We start from the raw sequence: 26,331 nt of genomic DNA on the forward strand, positions 1-26,331 counted from the left end.
ACAGAATAGCATCAGCCACTATCTTAGCAGAGTTTCTAAATTCGTTCTACTTTTATATGTACTCAATAGATACATTTACCTAGGGTGATGAGTAGTATTGAAAGCTTCCTTACACTTACTCCTGAATGCTTTCATTTTTGCAAATACTCTAAGATAGAGACTGATGTTCACAAGTGTGGCCATCAGATGGCACTAGCCTTTTCCTTTTCTGTAGAGAAGAATTTTGTATGCAGAATTCAGAGACTACAGTGTCACTAGAAGCAAGGGGACAGAGCAAGAGGCAAATTAAACGACTTTTCTAGCCAACAGAGGACATGACTAGTATGTTTATCATTCTTTCTAATTTTTTTTTCACTTTTGTAATTGCTTAAACTGATCTGTACTCAGACCTTTTGAAAGCTCCCCACTGGACTTGGGATTAAAAACCTTTACAATACAGATCTCCACAGCTTGGTGATTTTACCTCTTATCACTCCCTCCTTGCTCACGCCATTCCAGCCGCACTGCATCTTTTACGGTCCCTTGATCTCTGGGACATTTTCAGTTACTCTTTCTTTCACATGGAACATTTTCCACTGCCTTGTGCTCAGCTCACTCTTTCACTTCATTCAAATCTCTATTCTGATAGCAGCTCCCCAGAGAGGGCTTCCAGACCACCCTGTAGAAATAGCAGCTTCCTAACTCTCTATTTTACCCTCATAATTCTTCCTAGCACTTATCACTCAAAGATGTTATAACACATACCACTTATTGTCTGTTTCCTTCACTAGACTGGGAAGTTCTTTTATATATATATATATATTTTTTAACATCTTTGAGTATAACTGTTTTACAATAGTGTGTTAGTTTCTCCTTTACAAGAAAGTGAATCAGTTATACATATACATATGTTCCCATAACTCTTCCCTCTTGTGTCACCCTCCCTCCCACCCTCCCTATCCCACCCCTCTAGGTGGTCACAGAGACTGGGAAGTTCTATAAGGGCAAGAGCTTGGTCTTTTAACTGTTACTGCCTAGCATCTAGAAGATTGACTCTCATGGTAGGACTCAATAAGTGAACACATAAACGAATGAATGAGTGAACGAACATCTAGAAAGAATTACAGAAATCATTTGTCAAGAGTGCAGATTTGCCTTGCACCAATGCCATCAACAGGTTTACTTTTACTTTTATACCTGTTTCATTTTGATTTCTTAAAATTTGAAAATTTCTAAATTAACCTGAGGTAAGCAGTTTAAGCATATGTTTCAGATGCAAGTATTGTTGGCCTAAACTCCTATATATGAAATTGTGGTTTTATTTTTACACATTTTTACAGATATTAATTTTTTGACCCCATCACCAGCATCACAGAATCCAATTTGATTTTACTTTCAGCTGAGACAGGAATGGCTGTCTTTAGGGATGAAAATTAGTCTTTATATTCTAATGCATGAAGGCTAGGAGGAGCAGCGTATATAAAAACATTGTATGAGGAGTTATTTTTGTGATTGTTTTGAAGATTGGAAATATGGTCATAGGGGTTCTTTTAATGTCTATATAAAGCAGAACCAAAAGGTCAACCAATGGGAAGAGAGAAGATTTTTTTCCCTCATTCCCCCATGTATCTTTGCCCTTTTGTACTGTAAATTGCATAGGCTGGCATTTAAATGCGCAATGTCAAAGGCAAAGCACTTGCCTTCAACCTATGCTAAAGGACAGCTGACAAGGGGCAGAAAGAAAAATCCTGCCAAGAGCTTTCAATGCTGAGCTTGCCTATTGCACATACCGCCTCTCCAGTTTCTCATATTACAGTATCTACCTTCTGGACAAAAGTCGCCAGAGGAGCGACTTTTCTTCCAACAGAGCAACAGCTATATTCCACCTCTGAGACCAATAACCCCTCCTAGCTGCCTCTGTTAAACAAAGACACCAAGGATGATGATCTGAACCATTTCGGCCCTTAAATCACATTTGTAACAGCAGCTATTTTTGTCCAAGGCTATTTCTACATTCTGCTTATTTGGCTCTCACAAGTAAAATTACTCATCCAGGACTGGATAGGTGTAATGCTCAAATGCAAGTGGAGTTCAGACACTAATAAGGACATGCTGTAATAATTTCGACCAGAGGCAACTTGTCATAATGGGTAGGGTAATTGTGGCAGTTATTTTCCTGGTCTAGGAATACAAGCCAGCTGGCAAGGAAGGGTGGATGCTCACACTATTGTCTTCCAGCAACTCAGTAGGAAAGGGACTAAAAAAATCAGTTTGTGCTCACATCATCAAATATGTCTTCAGCTATTGTTCCACATATTGTGTGTGTTGTTTGTCTGTGGGTAGTCAAACCAAGCAGCTGACAGACAAGTTATTTAATCAAGAAGTTGCTAAATCCAATCATAAAGTTTAAAAAAATGTTTAGCTTTAGAAAGAGAAACTAAGGATTATCTTAATTTCAAATTTTTCTTTTTCCAGCTTCAAGGTAAGTGATGATGATGACATTCTTTCATCACCAACACTGGCACTCTAAAAGCAGTGGTGGTCAAAGAGAAACCTCTTCATGCATGCCCAACTTCCACGGAGGTGCCTACTGGAATCTCGTGTCATTTGACAGAGTGTCCTCTCCCAAGATACTCCTTTCCCCAGGCTGGCCCCCAATCTCAACCAAGAGCCACGGATGCTATTCCAACTCCTTGGTTTAAAAAGAAAAAGCAGAAGCCTGGAATGATGAGGGACTTGTTCAAGGTCATGCAGCCAGTAGCAGAAGTAGACCTCACATTTAGTCTTCCAACTCCCAGGAGAGTATTCTGTATCATTGCTCATGGCTACTTCCTTCATGGGCCTTAATGAGTGCTTTCTTTATTTGGTGTTATGGACTGATGCTTATGCCTCCCCCCATCAAATTCATATGTTGAAGCTCTAACCCCCAAAATGTTGATATTTGGAAATGGGGCTTTGGGGAGGTAATCGGGGTTAGATGAGGTCATGAGGTTAGGGCCCTGATCTGAAGGGGTTAGTGCCCTTATGAGAAGAGACACCAGAGAGCATTCTCTCTCCATGTATATGCACCAAGGAAAGGCCATGTTGAGCACACAGTGAGATGGTGGCTGCCTGCAAGCCAGAAGACGCAGAATGAAATCTACATTGCTGGCACCTTGATCTTACGTCATCACCTCCAGAACTGTGAGAAATAAATTTATATTGTTAAAGCCGTCCAGTCTTTTTATATTGACTGGATATTTATATTTATATTGACTGGATATTTATATCCAGTCAATTTATATTGTTAAAGCCATGGTATTTTGTTATGGTAGCCCAAGCAGACTAATAGATCTGGCAGCACAGAATCACCCTATGGACCCCATACCAAGCCAGCTGAATCATAATTTCTCAGGGGGTGATAGAGTCTGGTGCTCATCATATCTAAATCTCTGGGAAAGTATGATTTAAAAACCTGCCTCGATAGGGATGTAATTGTCTATACTGAATATTTTTGAGAATGAAAGGGAGTGTGATTAATAACTATACCATTACAACAGATGCAAACTGATATGTATATCACCTTGATCTTGAGTGATCCTGAAGCACCCCCTTGCTCCCAGTTGCTGACGATCACTGAAGTTTTGACCCTGGTTTTGAAATCAGAACAGAGTTCAAGTTCTGATTCCTTCTTGTATAAGCAGTAGGATCTTTTACTCTTGAAAAAAAAAATGAATATGTGATTCTCTTTGCTCATCTGTGAAATCTGGGTGGTCTTTTTCGTCCATTTCTCTTTAGTACTTGAGTGGTTAAAACATTATAATAGAAATGAATGTTGACATGAATGGGCCAATCTCATATAAAGGGGAATCCTGAAGATTTAAGGAAATAATGCAAGCAATAATAATGTGTGGAATAATAAATATTAGTTTCTCTCCTCTTATGGCTTTAATATATAAAATTACAACTATCTCAAGCAACCTAATTTCTATTGTGCTGCTTTTGGACAGAAATCATTTTTAAAGTCATTTTTTATAGTTGTAGGAAAACAAATGGTTTCCATAAAGTTTAGAAGTGACGCTCCTTCTGTCATGTAATGATGGTAAAGGGTGGCAGCTCAGATACGAGTATCCTTTAAAGTCTTCTTTCTGGTTCTACTGTTTTTCTAGAGGAGATGCCATGATTTCTAATAGCAAAACTATCTATTATTCTCTCAAAACAATTAACACAGAAACTTTTGAATTCAGTGAAGGTCAGAGGATTAATAGGTTTTATCTGCAATGTGTTTGAGAAGCTAATTAAGACTCCACATACAGCAGAGGAGACTGGGAATACAATATTTAGCTTTTCTCTACATGACCACTGTGAGCAAAAGTGAATAGAGAAAGACAAAGTGATTTGCCTCACTGACAGAAGGCAAATCCTTTTTAAAGGAAATAAAACTAAAAATACTTCTCTTTGACAGAAGATGCTTCCTTTATTTATTGAACAAATGTATTCAGCATCTGCTTTATACTGGCATTATTCTAGGTTCTGCATATTCAGTATTGAACAAAACAGATATGGTCTCTATTTTTTTTTTCTTTTCTTTTTTAGCTTAGAGGCAACCTGATTAACAAAGAAATCACATTAAAAATTAATGAAAAGAACTTTAATTGTGGTCAACAAACAAGAAAAGGGAAATATTCTTTGGTTCCCCAAAACATTATTTAACAAAACTGACTTAAACAGCCAACTTAAATATTGACATGAAAACAAGCATGTTATTTAAAGTCATCATAACAAGAAGAAATCCATTTCCCTGTAATTATTTTATATTCATTTATATTCATTTACTACAATATTCTTCTTCCAGTTAAAAGAGAGGAAACAACAGAGATCTCAAAATTCTCTGGGGAACATTATCTGCTAAAATAATGTTTTAGCAGACACGGTTTTTTTGCCTTGCTCTGAACCTTGGTTGCCATACAGTGTGTCATTTTCTTTTATAGTGTTTTGAATGGCTATCTTCTCTGAATACATCATGTTGGGTCAGGTCCCCCCTTATCTCTCACCAGCACTATTTAAATAGATTTGAACTCTATAGTGTTTATTAAGATCGTTTTCCAACTAGTATTTCTCTTGGTCTTTCCCACCTGACAGGTTAATATTTGTATGTTATGTATACACACATTTATACACACACACACATACATCATCATGTCCATCCCTTGTTTTTACACTTTCAGTGGCTCTCCATTATCTGCCAAATGAAGTATAAGTTAGGTATGCCCTCAAAGCTAATAATCAGCTTCCTTTTTAATCAGTACCTGGCTTCCCAATTTTACTTCCCTTTCTTCCCCATTCTGCTCTCTCTCCATGCTTTATATGGACTTTTCTCCATCTTCTTTCCACCTAACCTATATTGCCCCTTTCAGGGGAACTCAGCCACCAGAGGGAAACACATAACCCAGTTCTGCCCACACATCTGGCATGTGACCCAAGTTTTGCCAATCAGTATATTCCCTGGGAATTTTGAGTTACATGATTTTCCTTGGGATTCAGTGTTTAAAGGCAATATAAGCCTTTAAGCTTACAAAAAATAATCTTGCCACAAGGTGTAGGGAGATTACATGAGACTATAGGTAAGCAATAAGCTGCTGAGAGATGGGAAAAAGAGATCAATAGAGAAAGCCATGATAATATCCTTTATTCCTCCCTTGGACTCCCAAGAAAAGTAATCCAATAAATTATAAACTAGTTTGAATTGAATTCATCATGATAAATCAGAATTAAAATATTCCCCACAAAATAGTGGGTACTCCAAATATTTTTTAAATAATTCAAGTCCCCATGATCTTCACATGAAGATTGTAATGGCAAATCATTATTGCTCACAGTTTACACAGGAGTAATTTAAGATAAAATAGTTGAATAAAATTGTGAAAGGTTATGTAACAAAACTTAGACCTAACAAAAGAAGCATTTTATGTTTTCAGTACTTACTTCCTAAGGCTAAATTCTAGATTACAAACCCCTCTAATTTCCTCTGTTTACCTCAATAATGCCAATCATCATAGGTTTTAACACCTCCTGGATCTATAACAGATAGTGCAAATTATAATAGAGAAGATATGTGTTTTCAAGGGTCTGCCAGGAAAAAAAAATAGCAAAAAGACATAACAGGAATAAAGTACAGATTATTATGTAACAGAAAGGATAGTGAGCTCTTTCTAACTGCAGTTACTAGAGAAGCTAATAAATGTAAAAGCGTTATGGGATGTTGTATTATCTCTAATTTGTCTTGGGCTGACTCACTGTGTTTATTAATAGTTTGGAGAGAGAAACATGTTAATTTTATACTCCAGTTATAAAATGACATCTTTTCAAATTGAAAATCAAAAAGAAAGGCAGTTTAGACTCAGAATAAAATTAAAAGCATCATTTGGGTTTGTTTTCTATTTTATTTATAAAATAAAACAAATGAGAGTCACCCCTACTTTTAAAAAGAAACAATTTTAATTACATTAACATGATGTTTTCTGGCAAGCAAGTGCTGAATAGACAAATATAGTTTCCTTTCTAAGTCTGGTTAAGTATATATGTATTGTTTTCCACTCTCTAAAGCAGACTACCATAAAACAAGCACTTAAGAAATATCAGAGAAAAATTATTTTCCTCTTATAAGAATTTATGCAGCAACCTGAGATCCATCAAACACAAAATCCTTGATACAATTTATCTACCTGCTTGATTTGATAGCTTTTATAATGCTATACCTATTCTAAATCTGTATGGAAATTTCATTTGGTAATGAACATATAGGTTGGAAATAACAGAATCCCAGCATAAATTAACTCGGACAAACAAAGGAATTAACTAAATGATATAACCTAATGGCAGGAGGTCAGGGGATGGTAGTTTCCAGGGATACGTGGATCATAGGGTTGAAATACCATTAAAATTCTACCTTCATCCTTTGCGTCAATGTGTCAGCATTATTTTCAAGATTGGCTGTCACAACAAGGGTGTAAACATAACCAATGACATTTCCTGGACTCACATTACCTAATCTGACCACCTTAAAAGAAGAGACCATCTTTCTTTTGTCCTTTGTAAAATGTCCATGGACAAGACTCTGGTTCAGCTTGGATCATGCATCCACACTCATGGGTAGAGTGACAGGTACATCAGTGATGATGATTTGAACCCTCATTTGAGCTATGTGATCAAAATTAAAGAGGAGAATCATTCACCAAATGAGAAGGGTGAGAAGAAAAGGTTTATAATCGTGGCTTTTTTCATCTGCATTATATTTTTACAGGCTCTCTACAAGCATGGAAGAATAACTCATACATTAATTGGCTTTCTGTCTGTGATTGTATTAAAACCACTTGCTAGCTAAAAGACATCACATGTTGATTGTAGCTGTCTTTTTGATAAAAACTTGAGTGAAGCTAAAATTCAATTGAAACCACAAATTAAAATTTGCACATACTTGTAAAACCCAAATGCTGAAACTATTGGAAATGAAAGAAATTTATTCAAAAAACAAATGATTAGAAATGGCAGAACATGTGGTTAGAACCTCAAGTTAATGACCTTGCTGCACCAAAGGGCTGCCTTGGAGTTATCAGCAGCCATCAGTTCATGAAGGCTTTTACAGCATTGTGGAGACTTTAGATTTTACTGAGTGAGATGGAAGCTTCAATAAAGGTTGAAGCAGAGGGGGAGGTAGGATCTCCACTGGCCTGTGTGCCTCCACAGCTGTAATGAGTTCAGTCCCTTTTTACCATGTAGTATGAACAAGAAATAAACTTTGTCAGAGTTGCTGAAATTTTTAGGTTTTCTGTTGTTGTTATTATTGTTGTTGTTACAGTATGACCTTGCCTACAGAAATAAGAGATGATGGTAACTGAATGAGCATAGTTCTTAAAGACGGTGAGAAAGGGTCCTCTATGTCAAAGGTGAAGGTGACAGGATTTAATAATAGGTTGAGGAAGAGAAATAAAGGAGTCACTAGTGATTAGAGACATTTGCGCCTAAGCAGAAAAAAGAATGATATGATAATTTATTGATAAGAGGAAGAGAGCTGAGTGTGGGGAACACATTCTAGGGTATGTGTATATGAAAATTTGAGTTTGTTTTTAATAAACCATATTAATTTGGGGATGTCTAATAGATATTTAAATGGGAATGTGGAATACGAAAGTGGATAGATGAGTGTAGAGTTTAGGGAGATATCAGAACTGGAGACATACATTGGAGACTCACTATCTTAAAGATGGTATCAAAACCATGGGACTGTACGAGGTTACATAGGAAGTGAATACAGAGAAAGAGACATAGGATTGAGCCCTGGGTTGCTTCCATTTTTAGATTCCAGAAAGAAAGGGAGGAAACAAGCAAAAAAGACCAAGAAAGAGTGACCAGAATGTTAAAAGGAGAAAGTATTGTCCAAGAGGCTAAGTAAAGAAAGAGGGATCAACTGTCAAATGCTCTTGAGTACTGAGAATTCACATTTGGATGTGGTATTGTGGAGGTCAGTAGCGCCCTTGACAAGAATTGTGTGCATTCAAAAGCCTAAATACAGTGAGTACATGAAAGACTGGAAGAAGAGTGTAGAAAACCCATAAAGAGTTTAGCTCTAAAGGGGATTTGAGAAATGGGACAATAATCTGAGACAAACTGCCATCGACAACAGGACGCGTGTTTTAATGTATAAGAGATGTTATAGCACATTGTGGGCTACTGGGAATGACCAGTAGAAGAAGTCAAAATGAATTTGCAGAGGAAAGAATTGCCAGAGAAACATTCCTGAGTTAGCAGACGGAAATAGCATATTGTGCACAAGTTTAAAAATTGTTCCTGTAAGTACAAACATTTTTAATGTATTGTATTGTATTGTATTCAGCCAAGAAGGCAGAGGCCATAAGGAGATGAATGAAGAATGTCAGTGGATTCCATGGTCAGAGCTCATGAGATCTGTCTTCTAATTTTTATTTTCTAAGGGAACGAGGAAGCAAGGTATTCAGCTGATAGAGAAGAAGGGTGAAAAGGTGAAGAACAATTGTAAAAAGGGGAACAGGGAAATAGTAGCCTCAGAAAGGAGAGAGTGAACTCTTAGGTTTCTATTCCTAAAAAGTAATAGAATCACTTGGCAGCACCATTTCAAAAGACTCTATTTACTTGAAAACTGTCCACCAAGGCACTGCATATGAGGAATAGTGGAGAAATAATAACAAGTAATATAAATTCCTAGTAATATAAATGTAAACGTAACTTTAGTGAATATACTTATTTTTAGGGAGAAGAGGGCCCATTTCATCTATTCTTTGATAAACTTATTTCACATGTTCAATGCCATGTTTTTTGGGTTTTTTTTTTGTCCTTTGATTTGTATAACTTGAGTATCTACCCACCTCTACATCACCACAGTATCTTTCAAGACAATTATTTTTATCTGCCTCTGCTTCTGATGTATTTTAGCATTAGCTTTTTCATTCCTTAATCTTTTTGACTTTATGTCCTAAGATTAATAGATCTAACAGGACTATAATTGACTAAGATAATTGCTCCACTTTTTTCCTGAAACTGAAATTATTTCTGGAAAAAAATAGTTTCTTTTGATTACAGAAGTATTATATATGTTCCTCCATGTCTCCTTCATAAGTAACAGACAAACTTCCTAAAACATAATCACAATTCTTATTTTCCAGCCTGAAAACTTTTGCTGTCTGAAAGCTTTTTTCCCTGACTTTTTCGTCAAAAGTAATTGTTGTACTGTCTCTTCTACTTTAAGCTCATTGTCATTAGAGTTTTCCTTCTGAGATATTTCAAGATATTTCTTTACCCTGAGGGCAATTAATCATTTTTCAATATATGTTATATATTTTATTTCCTTTTCTCATAGTGTCCTGTGTTTATTCATACATTAATAAAACATGCTCTGATTAGATTCAGAGTAATGTTTTATGCTACAGTAGATAGACAGTAGAAAGAGTGTGAATTTAGGTTATATACAATTAAAGACAGTGAACATTTACTCTGGAATCAACTTCTGACGAGTCTTTTTTTTTTTTTTTTTAAATAATCATCTAGGAGTTTGACAAATGGCCAAACTAAAATCACAATAATAAAAAGACTTCATTTCAAAAGTTAATCCAGATATCAGTTTCATTTAGCCTGATATTTAATTTTTGAAAAATACAGTCTTATAAGTCTCCTTAAATTTAATATAATTATTCTTCTTATGGGATTAAATCTCAGAGAGATACCCACTCTTCTACTTGAACAATTGGAATGGTAGACTTCACTGACTGAAAAGATTCCCTATATAATCTTGACCATTCCATGGTGTCTTTTAATTTCAACTATTGAGTCCCAACCCTCAGGGATAATAAAGAGTAAGTACACCTAAATAAGAGGGTACATCAAAGTTATAAACATGTTGATGCCCACCCTGGATTCTCACTTCCATGTTAAATATCTACATTTCCAAAGTATTCCCTTCTGAATATAATCTGGTTTATTTTTTAAAATCTTTGCTTAAATTAAAGACTTATCCAAGTGAGATTCTAAAACTACAAGGCATGGTGGAAAGATTTCACTCTTTACTCTAGACCATAATATTTTGATTAATGAAATCTGCAATTTCATTTGCTTTTGGGGGGCCTACATTATATTACATTATCCTATGTTGAGTTGCTTTTCTAAAATACTTAAATGTTTTCACCATGGATGGTAGCTTAAAAAGTTGTCCCTTATACTATTCTGTAAATAAATTTTTAAAAAATGACTTCTTGAAAAGAACTCTTACATTGTTGGGGTTTTTTCCCATGTAGTAACAATTCCATTTTATTGTGGTTTTATTATACTAATTTAACTTTGAGGGAATCAACTTCACCCTTCCAATTTCAGTCCAAATATCTTGGACAAAGTTTATTTAATTGTTCTGCTTAAAAGATAGGACCTATGGGGCTTCCCTGGTGGCTGCAGTGGTTGAGAGTCGGCCTGCCGATGCAGGGGACACAGGTTCATGCCCCGGTCCGGGAAGATCCCACATGCCGCGGAGCGGCTGGGCCTGTGAGCCATGGCCACTGAGCCTGCGCGTCCGTAGCCTGTGCTCCGCAACGGGAGAGGCCATAACAGTGAGAGGCCCGCGTACCACAAAAAAAAAAAAAAAAAAGATAGGAGCTATGGCCTAAGCTAAGACAATCAGATTATTCCTTTACTCTCACCACAAATGTTAGCTCAGGAACCGGTCCACACGGACCAATATGACTCAATTCAGCTTTTCTGTTTGAGCTCTCAGGAAGCCAATCTATTATTTTTCTCATAGGACATGAATAAGAGAGGATGTAGGGCAGGCAGTATCTGATATGGCCAATTTGCAATCACATGGGCCAATATCAAGGAAACAGAGTCTAAAAGTGAGGAGAGATAAATCTCATCCTAATGATATCATTTGACCCCTGGGTCAAGATGAACTCTAAAACACTTTACTCTAGAACTGTATTTGGATAAAGCAATAAATTCTTTATTTAGATGGTCTGCCTCTTGTGAAAGCAAGTACCTTCAGTGATAAAGCGCTGTTAAAATTTTATGAGTTCCAGTTTCCAGCCTGTTTAAAACTACGTTAAATGCATCTAGGTCAAATACCTTATTACATAAGTCTGTAGCATCCCTGTTCTAAATTTCTAACAGATACCAATCTACCAAAAGGGACAAATTTCTATACTCACGCCATGATCTTAGTGTGAGCCCTTGTACATGCTCTATTGTGATAGTGGACATGGTATATTATAAATGTCTATTTGCCTCTTTTCTAAGGTCTTTGAGAGCAAGGGCCATGTCTTTTATACTGACCTATCTCCAATATTTAGCAGATTTACTTGCAAATGTTATGCACTTATTAAATATTTGTTGAGTGAAAGAAGGAAGGAAAGCATAATTTCTACAAGAAAAAAGAGAATCAGACTTATAGTATATCTTCTTTATTTCCTCCTTTCTTATCCCTGTCTGCAATATGATCTCAAAGGAATTAGGAAAAAAAGAAGAAAAAAAGAAAAGAAAAGAAAAAGACACTAAGGCAATCTACAATCGGCGTTTCCTAGAGTTGGAAGAAAAAAACATTTGCAGGTTGCTAAAGACAGCGAGCTTTATTTGGTGAACTTCTTACTTACTGCCTTTGCTCCATCACTAACTGGTAAACATGGCCAAGATACTTAACTGCTCCAATCCTAAGTTTCCCTTTCTATAAAATGGGCATTATAATACCTACCTCAAGAGTTGTTCTAAGTATTAAATGAGAACACAGTGAATAAATTTAACTGTTATTACTATTACTTTTAAATATCTTAATAAAAAGAATTCATATTGGCACGATTTGCTAAATTATTTTTAAAATATGCTTTTGGAATCCCAGGAGAGGTTGGAATTGAAGGAGATATTATTTGGAAATTTTTTAAGCTTTACTTTTACTGAAAGAAAAATCTTGTAGGCTTTTAGGATACATAATACAAAAAAAAATTACTGGATATTTTGCTCCTATGTGCTTAAATGTATATCTCAGGCCACAAGGGAAACTCAGGCTATGTAATTCCCCAACAAATTGGTCAAAATCCTCCCATCTATTAAAATTTTAAAAAAAGAAAAACTTGTTTCTAATACCTCACTTCCTGTACCACTCTGTGTAATCTTCTCATTAAAATTTAATTTATGGTGTTTGCAAGAGACCACTTTGTTTTAATGTTAAATTATTTTGCTTCTTATTTTTTTCAGAAAATACTTCATTCTGAATATAAACTGCAATTAAAATAATTTATCTAATATGGGTACAGGAAATACTTAAATATCATTATGGATACACACAGGGAAGAAATAGTCATAGTCTATTTACTCATTCTTCCTCGTATGTATTTCAATCCTCCTTGTTGGAAATACTTCACAAATCATAATACAACTCCCTCATACTCAAGTATGAGGGCTGATTTTCTTTCTGTCTTCAGTGAGAGGGCGGTCTGGATTCTCTATAATAAGCATTAAAAAGACTATTAAAATAGTCACTTTATATACTAGTTTACTTTTTCCAGGCCTGAATAATTTTTAATATGAACAGTTTCCCTTTCTGAATTTTAAAATGTATTTTAAAATTCTTTTTTAAACCAAAATGCCTTTATGTCCTTTCTGCATTGAGCCCAAACACACTTTTGCATTGTTCAAACCCAAAGCTAGAACATGGGGGATTATCTCAGAGATCCCACAGCACATTATGACACTAAATCCCTCTTACTATCGCAAGCATTTTAGCTTCTATCCGGCTAAACCAGATGTGATACAAGAGGTAATCAAGGATCATAGTAAGTAACAAGTCAGCCGACTTCCCTGTATTGTTTCATTACAAAATCGCTTACCCTCAAAAGAATAAGCAACTATTTGTCTTACATGATTTCTATGATTACAAAACACTTGAAAATGGATTCTCTTGCCTTCAAAGAAATTCAAGCATTGTAAATGTTTTTAATATAGTCAAGCTGCCATCATCTGAACTCTGACTTGCAATCTAGTCTATCTGGGAACTAAAAGCTAACTTGAAAGTAATCTACAGTTGCCCTGTAATTCTGGAGCACCCCGAAATCAAGGCTTGGAATTGCTAATTAGATCAGGTCCTATTTGTGCCAGATTCCCGATTATTTACCTGTTGAACAATTTTAAAAATAATTTCATCTAGAATATACATTAATATAATTGCCCAATATCACTAAAAAGTGTGTGAAGTACCTGTATATTATAATTGATATTAACTGGGATATTACTACAGAATACGTAGAATCCCCCCCCAAATTATTCTAGATTTCAAAGTGTCTAACAAATAATGACAAGCTGAAGCATTTGTCAAATCTTGCCCAAATGCTTACGTACAAAGTACAAAATTCAAATACAAGATAACTTTCTACAATCAAGCACTTTTCAAATAGAAAAAGATGGAATGAGCATAAAAAGCTATAATCTTCTCAAAATACAAGTTTGGGAAACAGAAGTTTGCTCTTTTAAACTGAAACTTAACAGTGAACACATATGAAAGATACTATATATTATCCTGCCAATTATATCTGTACATATAAATATTTCAAAAAGTTACTTTTAAATACAAATCAATGTATTTTCATGGTCTGTAATCTGCCATGTAAATTATTTTGAGCTCTAGTAGCTAGAACAACTTATTACAAAAGTTTTATAAAGTAAAACAGATGATAGTCTATGTCTGGTAGGCATAGAATTTAATGATATGTTCAAAGCTATAAGCCTCTATAAAGTATTTTTTGCAAGTTCTCAATGACAAAAGAAGATCCTATATAGAGGAATCAAGTAGCTAAAGGTTTCAGTTTGTTCAGAATTTAATAGTATCTGCCACAGTAATTGAAAATATTCTATGGTAATAGATATGATTGTATCATTTAAACAGCACAAGCTTTATGAGCTTTATACTGGATTAATCTGATCTGGTTAACTTATCGCCACAAAGATATTTTAATGTAAAGTTCTAATGGGGTATTTTAACTGAATGAATGATTCTTTAAACACATTGCTACAATACATTCACAAACTTACCTTTTGCCATTCAGTGAACACCAAGAACACTTAGATATATCTTTTTCTAAAACTGAGCCTTTCAGTTCAGAATGTATTTAGTATTGGAATTTCAGTTGTATCACAACAGCCTCTTAATCTTATATTGTATATCTTTATAAGGTGATCTAGACGAATTCCTCTTCATAACTGGAAAACACCAACTTTTTACTGTTGGAGTGTCTGTGGTGTTATCTCAGAAAAATGCAGATTATTTTTTTCCCCCATGAGCTCATCAAGCAATGAATTCTAAATTCTCTCTTATAGTTCCACTTATACTTCATCCCTTTAAGCATCAATCTCTCACATTCTGTTTATGTTTATCAGGCACTAAATTCACCTTCCAAAGCAAAACTCAACAAAAAAGTCTCTTTACTCCTTATACAGCCATACACACACCAAAAAAGAAAGAAATTCACTACTTTCTTCTCATTTTTGGATCTTCATTCCAATCTGGCTTTATCTGTTCTCTGTACTTGTCTTTTCTGCCCTCACATTACAACTTCTAAGTAATATTCGCCAAGCTGATAACTTCTTGCTTCTCGAAACATCCATTTCTGAAATGTTTCTATTACCAAACTCCTTTGTTTTTCCTTTAACCTCTCTGGCAATTCCTTTCAGCCCCTCTTACTTTCTTTTCCATTATCTAATGTCTAGATGTTGGAATTCCCCAGGTCTTGATTCTGTATTCTATTCTCTTTTTCTTCTGACACGATGTCTCTGGGTGATCTCATCTACTCTCAGGACAATAACTGTGATCTATATGGATAACTCTTTCTATGGTTTCACTTCAGAATCTCCTCTGAGTTCCAGACCCATATCTCTAATTGACTGTTCAGAGTATGTGGCTGTGGAGCCACACTACCTGGGTTAATGTCCTGGCCCTGACATTTACTACCTCTCAATTTTATAATGAGGGTTATAATAGCTTATTTCCTGATTTATCATAAAGATTGAATGAGTTAGTATGTGTAAAGCACCTAAAATAGTTCCTGATACAAAGTTTGGATGATGCATCGCATACACCTGAAACAACACACTCAAAAGGAAGCTCTGAATTTTTTTCCATCACAGCTGTTCCTGTATAGGCTTCCCCATTTCAATAAATGACACCATCTTTTCATTGGTGTACCTCTTCTCTTTTCTCCCTCTAACCTATTATCTAAATGAGAACATACTTGTATTAAACACAAATCAAAATATTTTCTCCACTGCTGATACCCTTCAATAGTTTCCCATTACAATTTTAATAAATTCAAACACCTGCACATGTCCCTGCATATCCTGACCCCTTGTATGTCTTCTCATACAAATCACACATATACACATACCACACACCCATGCACATACCATATTCACACATCACACAAAGATGTCCTCACCAATGGCTGGATCCTTCCAATACATCGGATTCCAATTTAAATGTCTCTGAGAGAGCCTGCTGTAACAAGCTTTCTATCTAAATAGCTCAATGTCCCCACCTATTGTTTCCATTGTCATTGCCCCCAATTTTTTTCCTCCGTGTCCCTTACCCCGAGTTGTCGACATTATGTCTTCTTAGTCACTGTGTGCCTCCCGTATCAAACTGCAGGTCTCGTTAGACTAGGGCTTATGTTGGTTTATCCACCTTTAAGTGTACTCACCCCCTAGCACAATATAATAGGCATTTAGTGACTATTTCCCGTAGGAAAGCATTCAAGAATAAATGAATGAGTGAATTAGTCCTTTTCTAGCAGCTTATTTCAGAAAAGCTAGTCTGGTTTTTCAGGATCTTTCTTATCATTTATACTTTTATTTAGCTAATTCTTGGGGGAAAAAATCGTGCTGCTACAGTTTAGGTAAGGACCAACGGAAACTACATTTGTTTGTCTTTTGAGCACTTTAAATTGCCAAATTGTATCATGTTGCTCGATTAAGCCATCTTTTTCAACTTTTAGGGAAACTCCAAGATAGGTTTAGTCATTGTACAATTCAGGTCTTCAAAACCATTTCGTATATGAATTTTATCTTCTAAAACATTTCTGAAAGTGTCTTTATTATAGATACCTTGGATAGTCTCTTTCTACTTCCATTCTACCCTCCCTCCAGTTGGAAAAATTGCAATGCCAAAAACCTGTCTTCTAGACTCCCAGCATGTTTAATTTCATCATTTAGATGCACCTATACGAGACTGAGAAGCAGGAATGCTTTAGCAAACAAGGTCGCTTTGATGTGAGTAAGTGGCTGAGGTTGGCCTCAACTTTCTCAGTATCTCGTCTGTGGATGCAAAGAGGCAGGTGTGGAGGCAGCTTTGAAGAGCAAAGCAGCTTCCTGGCCAATTGATAGTCCTCGGTGCTCAATAATCCAATGTAGTCTCCTGACATCAATTCTTCTAGTCCTTCCAACAATTGTGTGTGCATCCAGTTCCCTGTACAGAAGTCCCTCTTCTTATATCATCTAGAGTGGTTTGTGTATCTAGCACGGAAGTCTGATATAAACATAGGAACATGTTTTAAAAGTTTTTATTTCCTTTCTTTTTTGTTTTTTTCTCATAGCATTTCTTCAGGGTAAAACATACCTCATAACACTGTAAAAATATCTTAGTGATTTTTTTTTTTCATTTCTCTCAATGTTTTTAAATGACATATTTGGGCTTTTTTTTCACCATGGACAATTTCAAATATATACAAACAAGAAATTATTACAATGAATCTCAGTGTACCACTTACCCAATTTCAATTCATGGACTGGCAATTTAATATCCTATAAAACCCCACCCACATTTTCCCTAACAGATCACTAACAAAGTGTGATTTCCAAGTTTCATGCAGCAGAGGCTCTTCTATCAAACCTTAGAACTTAAGCCTTAGATTCATTTGCACCTATATAATAATAAAATATAATTATAGTAAAATAAATAATATAACATAAATATATTATATGTTCTATAATCATAAATAATATGAAAGTTATTATAAATGTAATAAAATGCCACGATAAAACCCATATATTAAATAAGCATCTAGGCATATTTTACATCTTGTAAATCTGCTACTATTTGGGACTACAGTAATGATATTAGATGTTCTTCCATATTCCTCTGACTACTTTAGGAAGAAATAACATATGTATCATGGCTCTTCAAGATTTCAGGTAATTCTCACTTTTCTCGCGTAACCTCTAGAAATTTTTACTACTTTCATAATAAGTTTCAAACTGGCTATTTCTAAAGCATATTGCTCTCACATGAATATATAGTTGGAGAATTATTAAACTCTAAAAAGAAACATGAGTTAGAAATCAACACTAATTGTGTTGATTGACAGACTCTGTCTGTCTTGACAGACAGTCTGTTTCTTGACAGGCTCTGTCTGTCTCTCTCTCTCACACACACACACACACACACACACACACACACAATTTTGAGTATCTGGAAATTAAGGGCTTGAAAACTAATAATTTATGCATATTTTAATCAGGAATTTGAACTGATTTGTAAGAGCCAATGGTTTTGTGTAATTAAAAGTAAAAATGACATATAAACAAACTGAAAACTGATTCCAAGAAGGACAAGCTTGTTTTTCAATACGTGCTGAGCAGTCCTCCCCTGATGTGCTGTGCAATCACCCAGTTCAGTCTCTACTTCAATGGCTGAGCACTGGCCTTGCAGGAAGGGATATTGGCATAATCCTTCCTCTTGCCAGTGGTGCACAATCTCACTCTGACATGACTGCTGGGCTAATAACACAGGTTTCCCAGTAGCAGAGAAGTATCAGATTTTCCCATCACTCTCTGAAAAGTGTTGTGCCCTTCCCCTCAAAAACAAAATTCAAATCAAAACAACCACCACACACACACCATTGTGTTTTACCAAAAGCATTTTTCATGATTTTGCATTTTCACACCTATGATAAATACTTTGACAATTACAATTCAAAACTTTCCTCTGCAAATACTTTAGTAAAACTGATGGCCCAGGAAAAACTTGTTTCTCTTTAGCACTCAATCATATAGCTGTCACAGATACAATGACCCAAGCAACCAGTTCCTCAGCATCATCACGTGGTCAGAATTGTGTTTTCGCTTTCTTATGATAAGATACATATTCCACCAGGAGAATAAAGAATGTTTTAAATAAACAAAATAAATGAATGTTCAATAATAAAATTAATAATAATTCAAATGAAAGTAATCAGTAATCAAGTCCCAAACTCAAGAGGACACATGGCTGTCTCTTGCTGGATATTTTATGAGCCATGCAATCATGTAACTCTTAGTATTCTACAATATTTTTACCCCACTTATAGCATGATGTAGGGATTTCCTGTAATTCCTATTTGCTACTTACTAAGAGTAATCAATGTCTAGTTTGTCATCTTATGATCTTCTTTTTCAGCGTCCTTCACCACATTTTTTTTCCAACGTATGCTATTACTTCCTAGGAAGGCAAGTTTTCACTAATGGCATCCAGCCCAGTCTGCTCTCTCCACACCATGTCCTACCTTGAAGCTCTCTTCAACTTCACCTTCATTTAACCTTATCTGTTGACTCAGTTTCTGTAACAATGTTTTCAGCTTATTATTACACAGGGAAGATCTAGAAATCTCATTCACTTTAAGTGTTAATAGCTGAGAGGAATTCATTTGTTACCCCATGCACACAGGCCCTAAGAGATTTGCATTTTAATAGAGGACAATTCTTTCATAACTCAAAGGAATGGAATATCTCTAATGGTGGAATTTCAAGCATCACTGACACTAATGGAGGAAATATTTGAGGTGAAAATACTTATCACCAAACCATAATACTTGAGACAACTACATATCTTTTCACCTAGATTTAAGCTTAACTTGAATAAAAGCAGATATTCTTGTTTGAACAAGAGTAAAAGCAGAACTAAATTTAAAGCAAAAATCTAAGCTGTTTCTTAATGGAATGCATTATTATCTTTGCATTCTTTGCTTCTTATCTTTGCAAAGTGAAGTTATAGCATGTATAACTCAATTTCATTATGTCTTGAAAAAGATGGCCTTAAAGTTCTCTTCACCTTCACCAAATTTAGACAGGCATCTTCTTGTCCTTTGGCTCCTGACCTTCCTTTTCTTACAGCATTTACTTTAGAAAACTTGTACTTGTAAATTCTCTCTCTGATCTTTCAAGATATACATTTTCTTAAAAGCCTCCTGCCAGTTTTACAACCCATGTGTGCCTTTCTCAGAGGCCTAGGAGCCGCCCCTTTGAAATGTAATCATCAAGAAAGATAGTACTTCTATCTCCCAGTTTCTGTGGGAGGGTAGGAACCTAACTCCCTTGGGTGCCTTGCTCCAAGTTGTAAAACTACACTCTTGACATGAAAAAAAGAGAAACTTTTCTCTTCTTTTGAGTAAGGCCAATCAGCAAACACAGATGGACCACAATCCTCCCACCCCTTTCCAGATCTTAAAAACTCTCCTGCTTTTTGTTTCAGTGAAATTGAGTTCAGAATGAGTTCTGGTCTCTCTCCCCTATTGCAATAGCCTTGAATAAAGTCTGCCTTGCCTGTTTAACTTTGTCTAGTGATAGTTTTGCTTTGACAGCCTGGACATGGACAGACTTAAGTACCTATATTCAATTTGTTTACATTGCCCCAAGATTCCTTTATTAACAAACATCCTGAACATAATCTGACTAAGGAAGCAAAGAAAGTACAATACCTTTTTTCTTTACATCCATGGCAGTTTCCTTCTCAGTTTTCATTTTGACATATTCTTTTTCTGGTAGTAAAATGAGAAAATTATAAACATCTGTTTAATTATCATATATTTCAGGGCACATTTTACTGCCACTAACATCCAATTCATCTTGTATAGAGTAATTCTACATTAGAGTCATAGTCATGTCAAATGTGAGTGAACTAGCACCTTTGTAACAGAACAGTGGTTTCGGTGTGCTATCCCTTCAGGGAAGGAGCAAATTTTTGCTAAGTTCAAAAAAAAAAAATTTTTTTTTTCATGACAGTAGGAACATTAGATGGCATTGTTAATTATGATATAATTCAATAGTTTTTCTAAAGGACATTAAAAGGAATATACTGAATGTTCCCTGGGCTATCAGGCCACTGCAAGCATGTCAGAAGCTGAGAAATCTCTTGGGCTCATTTGGGACTTCAGATGTGCTATTTGAAAATAACCATTCAAAAAAGAACAAACCATAGCAAACCAATTAACTACTTTCTTTTCCATACATTCAATAATTTGACAGACAATTTTATTAAACTAAATTAATTGGATAGTAAACTTCATATTCATATATGTAATCAAGTAAAGTAATGAAGTAGAATTGAGCACCACTCCAAAGAAAGAAAAAGAATAATCAGTAACAAATTTTAAAAGTGTTTAGGCTTGAATTTTCTTTTAAAAATGTATCAGTCTCGGGCTTCCCTGGTGGCGCAGTGGTTGAGAGTCCGCCTGCCGATGCAGGAGACACGGGTTCGTGCCCTGGTCCGGGAGGATCCCACATGCCGCGGAGCAACTAAGCCCGTGAGCCATGGCCGCTGGGCCTGCGCGTACGGAGCCTGTGCTCCGCGACGGGAGAGGCCACAACAGTGAGAGGCCCGCATACCGCAAAAAAAAAAAAAAAAAAAAAAGTATCAGTCTCTACTTTTTTGGAATACTTATATTTGTTTGTTAGTAACAATGACAATAAAATTGTTAAGGGGATCTCTTTCCTAGAAAACAGTAGCTTTACCAGTAATATTACAATGGATACTAATTAATTTATGTGTTAGCTTTTAAATTCCTTACCTTTCTTTTTTGTATCGGAAGTCACTTTATTCTCAGCTTTCTTCTTTTCTTCTTCTTTTTCTAGAGAAGAAATTTAAAATATTTCCTTTAGGAAAATTTAGTACAAAAGGAAAATGAAGTTTTGAATGAAGGATTACCATTAAAGTCAATTCTGCCTCCAGATAGTTTTGTGACTTTGAGCAAGTGATTTAACCTCACTAAGGCTTATTTTCTTCATTTGTGAAGTAATAGTACTTCCTTCAAAGTTAGATATGTTTTCAAAGCATTCTGCACAGTGCCTGGCTCACAGTAAGTGCATAAAATTGTGGGCTGCTAATACTGTTTACAAAAAATGAACAAGATAGTTTGAGCTTTCTGAACTAAACAATTGTTTGTCTAGTGCCTAAAGTAAGATATTAATATTGAAAATTAAAATATAATTTCTGAGAAACAATGCTGCAGGTAAGCTAAAAGAATTATTTTTTGTTTTCTTTTCATATGTTCAGTTTCATTAGAAATAATACATTAGGCCATTAACAATATTTTGATTTAACTGTTTTTCAGATCTGCCTCTTGTCAACAGACATTTGGATTCTGGTGACATTTATATGGCACCATATTGGGGACATAACTTCCACTGCCCTTTCTGAGTGGCCATATCAACCAGCGTGCTCAGACTATATTTGTACCCAGAGGTTGCTGTTAAGTCTGGATGACACATAGAAGAACAGTTTGACAGTTTGTGGTACCTCTAGACTTCTTTATGGAAGATTTCTGTTTCAGAGATCTACGAAAACCTTGGTCTGAGCGGCAGAGGGAACTTCAAATGCTGCCCAGCAATAGCCATGTAACAACTAGACATCCCTGGACAGTTTTCTGGTAAGTGTTCTCATTTTAAATAACGAAGTCATGTAGAAGTACACAGTTGTTGAAATGGAATATTCAGTACTGTTAGGTTTGAGGCAGCTATGAGCACAGTTAATGTTGGAAATTGACTGATTTTTATCTTCAGTTAGTAATGCAATTTACCTTATATTTGAAATACTTTTCTCTTTGTCATTTGTCTCTCCAACTTAAGTATAAATGTCAGGCATTCAAAGATGTTCATTACCCAGAACTATTATGAGATTGTTACTATGCTGAAGAAATTCAACGTGTACTTCTAGTATCAATGCTTAAGTTGCCTACTAACGATGGCATCTTATTAAATATAGGACTTAATTCATTCCCTTAGGTATAGAGATTTTTTACCTACGAGATCAAAGCCAACACTTTCTTGTAGTGTCAGAAGTATAATTTACAAAGAACCTCTTTTCATAACTCCTAGAGATAAGTTAGTGTTGTAGGGAGAAATATATTCACACTCTGTCCAAATGTGTCTAGAGTGTACCTTTACAGCTTATCCATTCAGAAGTAGAAAGTTAAGAAGTCAGATTTTGATAGTTCTAGAGTTAGAAATAAACCAATGGAATTCTACTTTGCCTTTTCCTAAAGGTTTATACATATTAAATATGCAAAACATCTTTAAAATTCTGAATAAAGATACTTTTGATTTAAGTATCATTACTTTCAGCTTCTCTGGGAGAAATTTTATGTAGCAAGGACTTTTCCATCTTATCTAAATAAATGCATATGCCAGACAGTTGAATTGGCATTTGCTAAACATCACCATCTGATGTCATGTGCTAGGAAAGGAGTTAATTAAAATAGAGATTAATTGTAAATATTTCTTAGCCTATATTAAAAATCAATGCCGTAGTCACGATAAGATCACAACTTAGTATCCAACTTAGTATCCGAGTCTCTAAGTTTCATAATGTAGATGAATAAATATTTCATTTAAAAGTTCATGCCAATTAGTTAATCCTGTATTAAACTTCAGAAGGAAAGTACATATTTGACGCCAGAAGATGGAAAACATTCTTTCCATTTTTTAAAAAGAGAATTGTCTTGTGTAATAAATTCTACCCTTTATATTAATATAGCTGAGACTTTATTGTGGTGATACAGTATTCTTGCCTTAGTTCAGATTGATTAATGCTTCCATTATACACTCTGCCTGTGATTATGGCCATACACTGAAAGAGTCATGAATAAGAACAGAAATCCACAAAAAGCAGGTATAAATAATGTACTTTAATAACATTTTTATGAATTAGACTTTTAAGCTGTCATTATGGGATTTACTTTATTCGTGGTTAATTCATTTTAAAACATCAACTTCTGAAGATTCATGCATTTCTTCAAGCACAACTGTCTATTCTTCAGGTGATTTGGCAGCAATGAAATTAAGCTTTTCATTTATAAAAGGCACAACAATTTAATTATATCCTACTTGGATATAAAAGTAATCCATGTTTCTTATATGAAAACTGTCCTTCCCTTGACTTTTTTCTCCTTCAACAGTCAACAATACTCCTCCCTTTCCACTTGACTGTGCACCCACATATCCAATTTCCTCCTCATCCTCTCCTCCAATTTGTTTGCTGTTTTGTTAGTAACAGCCAGAGAAGAGTCAGGACATTTTATATCATTGATTTTCAGAGCGTTCGCAATTAAGTGTGTCTATAGAGTGTGAACTTATCAGCATACTGCTTTTCTCTGAGAAAAGTGTCATAAGCCCGGAAATGACGGCTCTATCTGGCAGGGATCACAGGAAAGGCTGGCTGAGAGAGAAATCCTCTCCACAATGAGCAGCTCTGAGCCACAAATATGTTATTAGCTTCTGCATAAATTAACATCAGATGAAAGAAAAATTAAATGACTTACTTTTTACTTTCTAAGCCCTTACAATGGGCTTTTCTCTTGCTTTTAAATGTTTTTATGCCATCTCAAAGCCAGAGAATCCACAATAGTTCATTATAATTGTAAAGCTTTTGAAGATGCCTGTTCCTAGCAAACTGAGCAAACAAATGCAAATGCTTCATTTTCATCTTATGTTTGTTCCTCCCCTTGTTGCCTTTCTACTTTAGGGATTATCCAAAATTTACATGCTTTTCTTCTAATTCTCTCTGGCCAGGGTTGATGTATTCTTGGTCCCAGTCAGGTTTCCTTCATAACAACTCATTCTAGCACACCTCGTCACTGTCACCTTGTTTGTAAAGAGTGGGAGAGGCTGGCCTGGAACCCCAGTCACAGTATGATCATGGAAAATTTCACATAAACAGATAAGTTCAGTTACACCAATGATTATCAGAGTTCTCCATTGTTATCTACAGAGGGGAATGGAGCAAGAGAGAAAGCACTGGTGTTAGCATGGGTGACCTTGGTCTGAATTCTGTCTCTGACCCCTTCTGGTTGTGACACTGGCAATGTGCTGTGACACACTGAATTTCATTTACCTCTTTTAAAAAATGGACTAGTAAAATCTACCTTGCCGGCTTATTGTGAAGAAACTGAGCAAAAGTGACTGGCCAAAGTGGATGTTCAAAAAACATAATGATAGCAATAAGTGGCTATTACTATATTTTAGAAACAATCAAAATCTGCCTACATATACTCTTCAGTAACTTTTCTAAGTGTGACATTTATTAATCTGAGTAAATGCACATTAATTATTTTTCTGTGTTGAGGAAGGCTGTATCAGGAATATTTTATATTGTGAAACTTTAAGAAAAAAATACTCAAGTAGGAATTAACACGTTTATGAAGGGGCACTGTGCTGGAATGAAGTGGATTCCAGTTTCAGTTTTGCTATAATTAGTAGTTTCTGCCTAATGCAACTGTAAGGGAATCTTCTGTCTTCAACCACAAAAGTCAGGGGAATGAGTAGAATGTAGTTAAGTCCCTCTTTACCTGTCTATTCCTTTATTCCCCAAATGAAGTATTTATTTCCTAATTTTTCTGAGAACAGTTCACGTAAAAAGCTTTAAATCTGTAAATAGCTGTTGTACATTCTCTGGCTTTGCTATGGCTTAAAAAATTTTAAAGCTAGAGAAAAGTCCATTTTTGAGTCTTAAAAATGAATATGTTTATGTACATATGTATGCATGGATATATTAATACATATATATGTGTATATAATGTCAGGTGATAATAAGGGTCAGAAAAAAATAAAGCTTGGCTTAGAGGATTAGAGCATGCGGGAGCAGATCAGAAGTGGCTTTTTCTTTTAAGGTGGAACAAGGGTAAGCTTTTCTGAATGAGTACCATTTGAAAAGATTTTTGAAAAAAAGTAGAACAGTTTTGGATATTGAGGAGAAGACTTCTCCTGCAGAGGAAAAATATCTGCCAAGACCTTGAAAGAGAAGCGTTTGAGCTATATTCAAAGAAGAGCATGGAGACCAGAGTGGCTGGAGCGGAGGATGCAGGAGGAGACTGAGAAGAGGGGTGGCCAGTGATGTAGCAGGGGCCAATCACACAAAATCTTGTTCATGATATGAATTTTCCATTTTATTGTGAGTAAGGTAAGAGGCTGCTGAGAGGTTTCAAGCAGAGTAATTATATTGTTATAAATTATGTTTTAAGAGGAACTTTGGCTGTTGCTGACTGGTTGGAGCCAAGTACCCCACTGGATTTTGTGATCACACTGCGATGAAGAAGACTAAGAAAGTAAAAGGATTCAGTACAAATATCCTTCTTCATGTTTGCCTCTTTTTCCCAAAAATTTCCTCTAAATTTTATTTGGGACTCTTGAAAGAATGTAACATTATAGATACATGGTGGGAGCACCTCACTTTACATTGTGCTTAGGTTGCTGTAACAGCAAAGCTCTTCAAGGACTTCACTTGAGTTATCTGGCATAACTAAACTGGTTTTTCAGAATCTGAATCCAGTCCTTGCCTTGACTTTTCCTTTAGTGAATGCTGAATTATTCCTAGAAGTCAGCTCTTCTCATTATCAGCTACTAACAACAAAAAATTCACAACCAGAACTTGTATAGCATCTTCCACTGACTACCCAGAGACTTCTACATAAACAATTTATTCACTTAATCAATATATGTTTATTTAACCTTATGTCAAACCCTTTGCCAGGGTCTAGAGTTTTAAACTATTCCTTCCAGGAATTTTAGGTATGAGAC

The 26,331-nt window shown here is 35.4% G+C and overlaps 1 protein-coding gene and 1 long non-coding RNA gene across 18 annotated transcripts in view; one reads left to right on the top strand and one right to left on the bottom strand.

Annotated features, from left to right (window-relative positions):
- TRDN (triadin) overlaps window positions 1-26,331 on the bottom strand; it is a 502,784-nt gene that overhangs the window by 298,755 nt on the left and 177,698 nt on the right. For all 17 annotated transcript variants that reach the window (XM_067010670.1, XM_067010684.1, XM_067010683.1 and 14 more), the window contains 2 exons: window positions 21,330-21,389; window positions 20,241-20,300 (listed from right to left, as the gene is read on the bottom strand). In XM_067010670.1, the coding sequence (XP_066866771.1) occupies window positions 20,241-20,300; window positions 21,330-21,389 (120 nt within the window). The remainder of the gene's footprint in view (window positions 1-20,240; window positions 20,301-21,329; window positions 21,390-26,331) is intronic.
- On the top strand, window positions 22,100-25,879 carry LOC136792359 (uncharacterized). The gene is made up of 2 exons (XR_010836025.1): window positions 22,100-22,187; window positions 25,776-25,879. It is a non-coding gene; the product is annotated as an uncharacterized lncRNA (long non-coding RNA).

This window comes from Kogia breviceps, chromosome 13, assembly GCF_026419965.1.
Source record: "Kogia breviceps isolate mKogBre1 chromosome 13, mKogBre1 haplotype 1, whole genome shotgun sequence".
Taxonomy (NCBI): Eukaryota; Metazoa; Chordata; class Mammalia; order Artiodactyla; family Physeteridae; genus Kogia; species Kogia breviceps.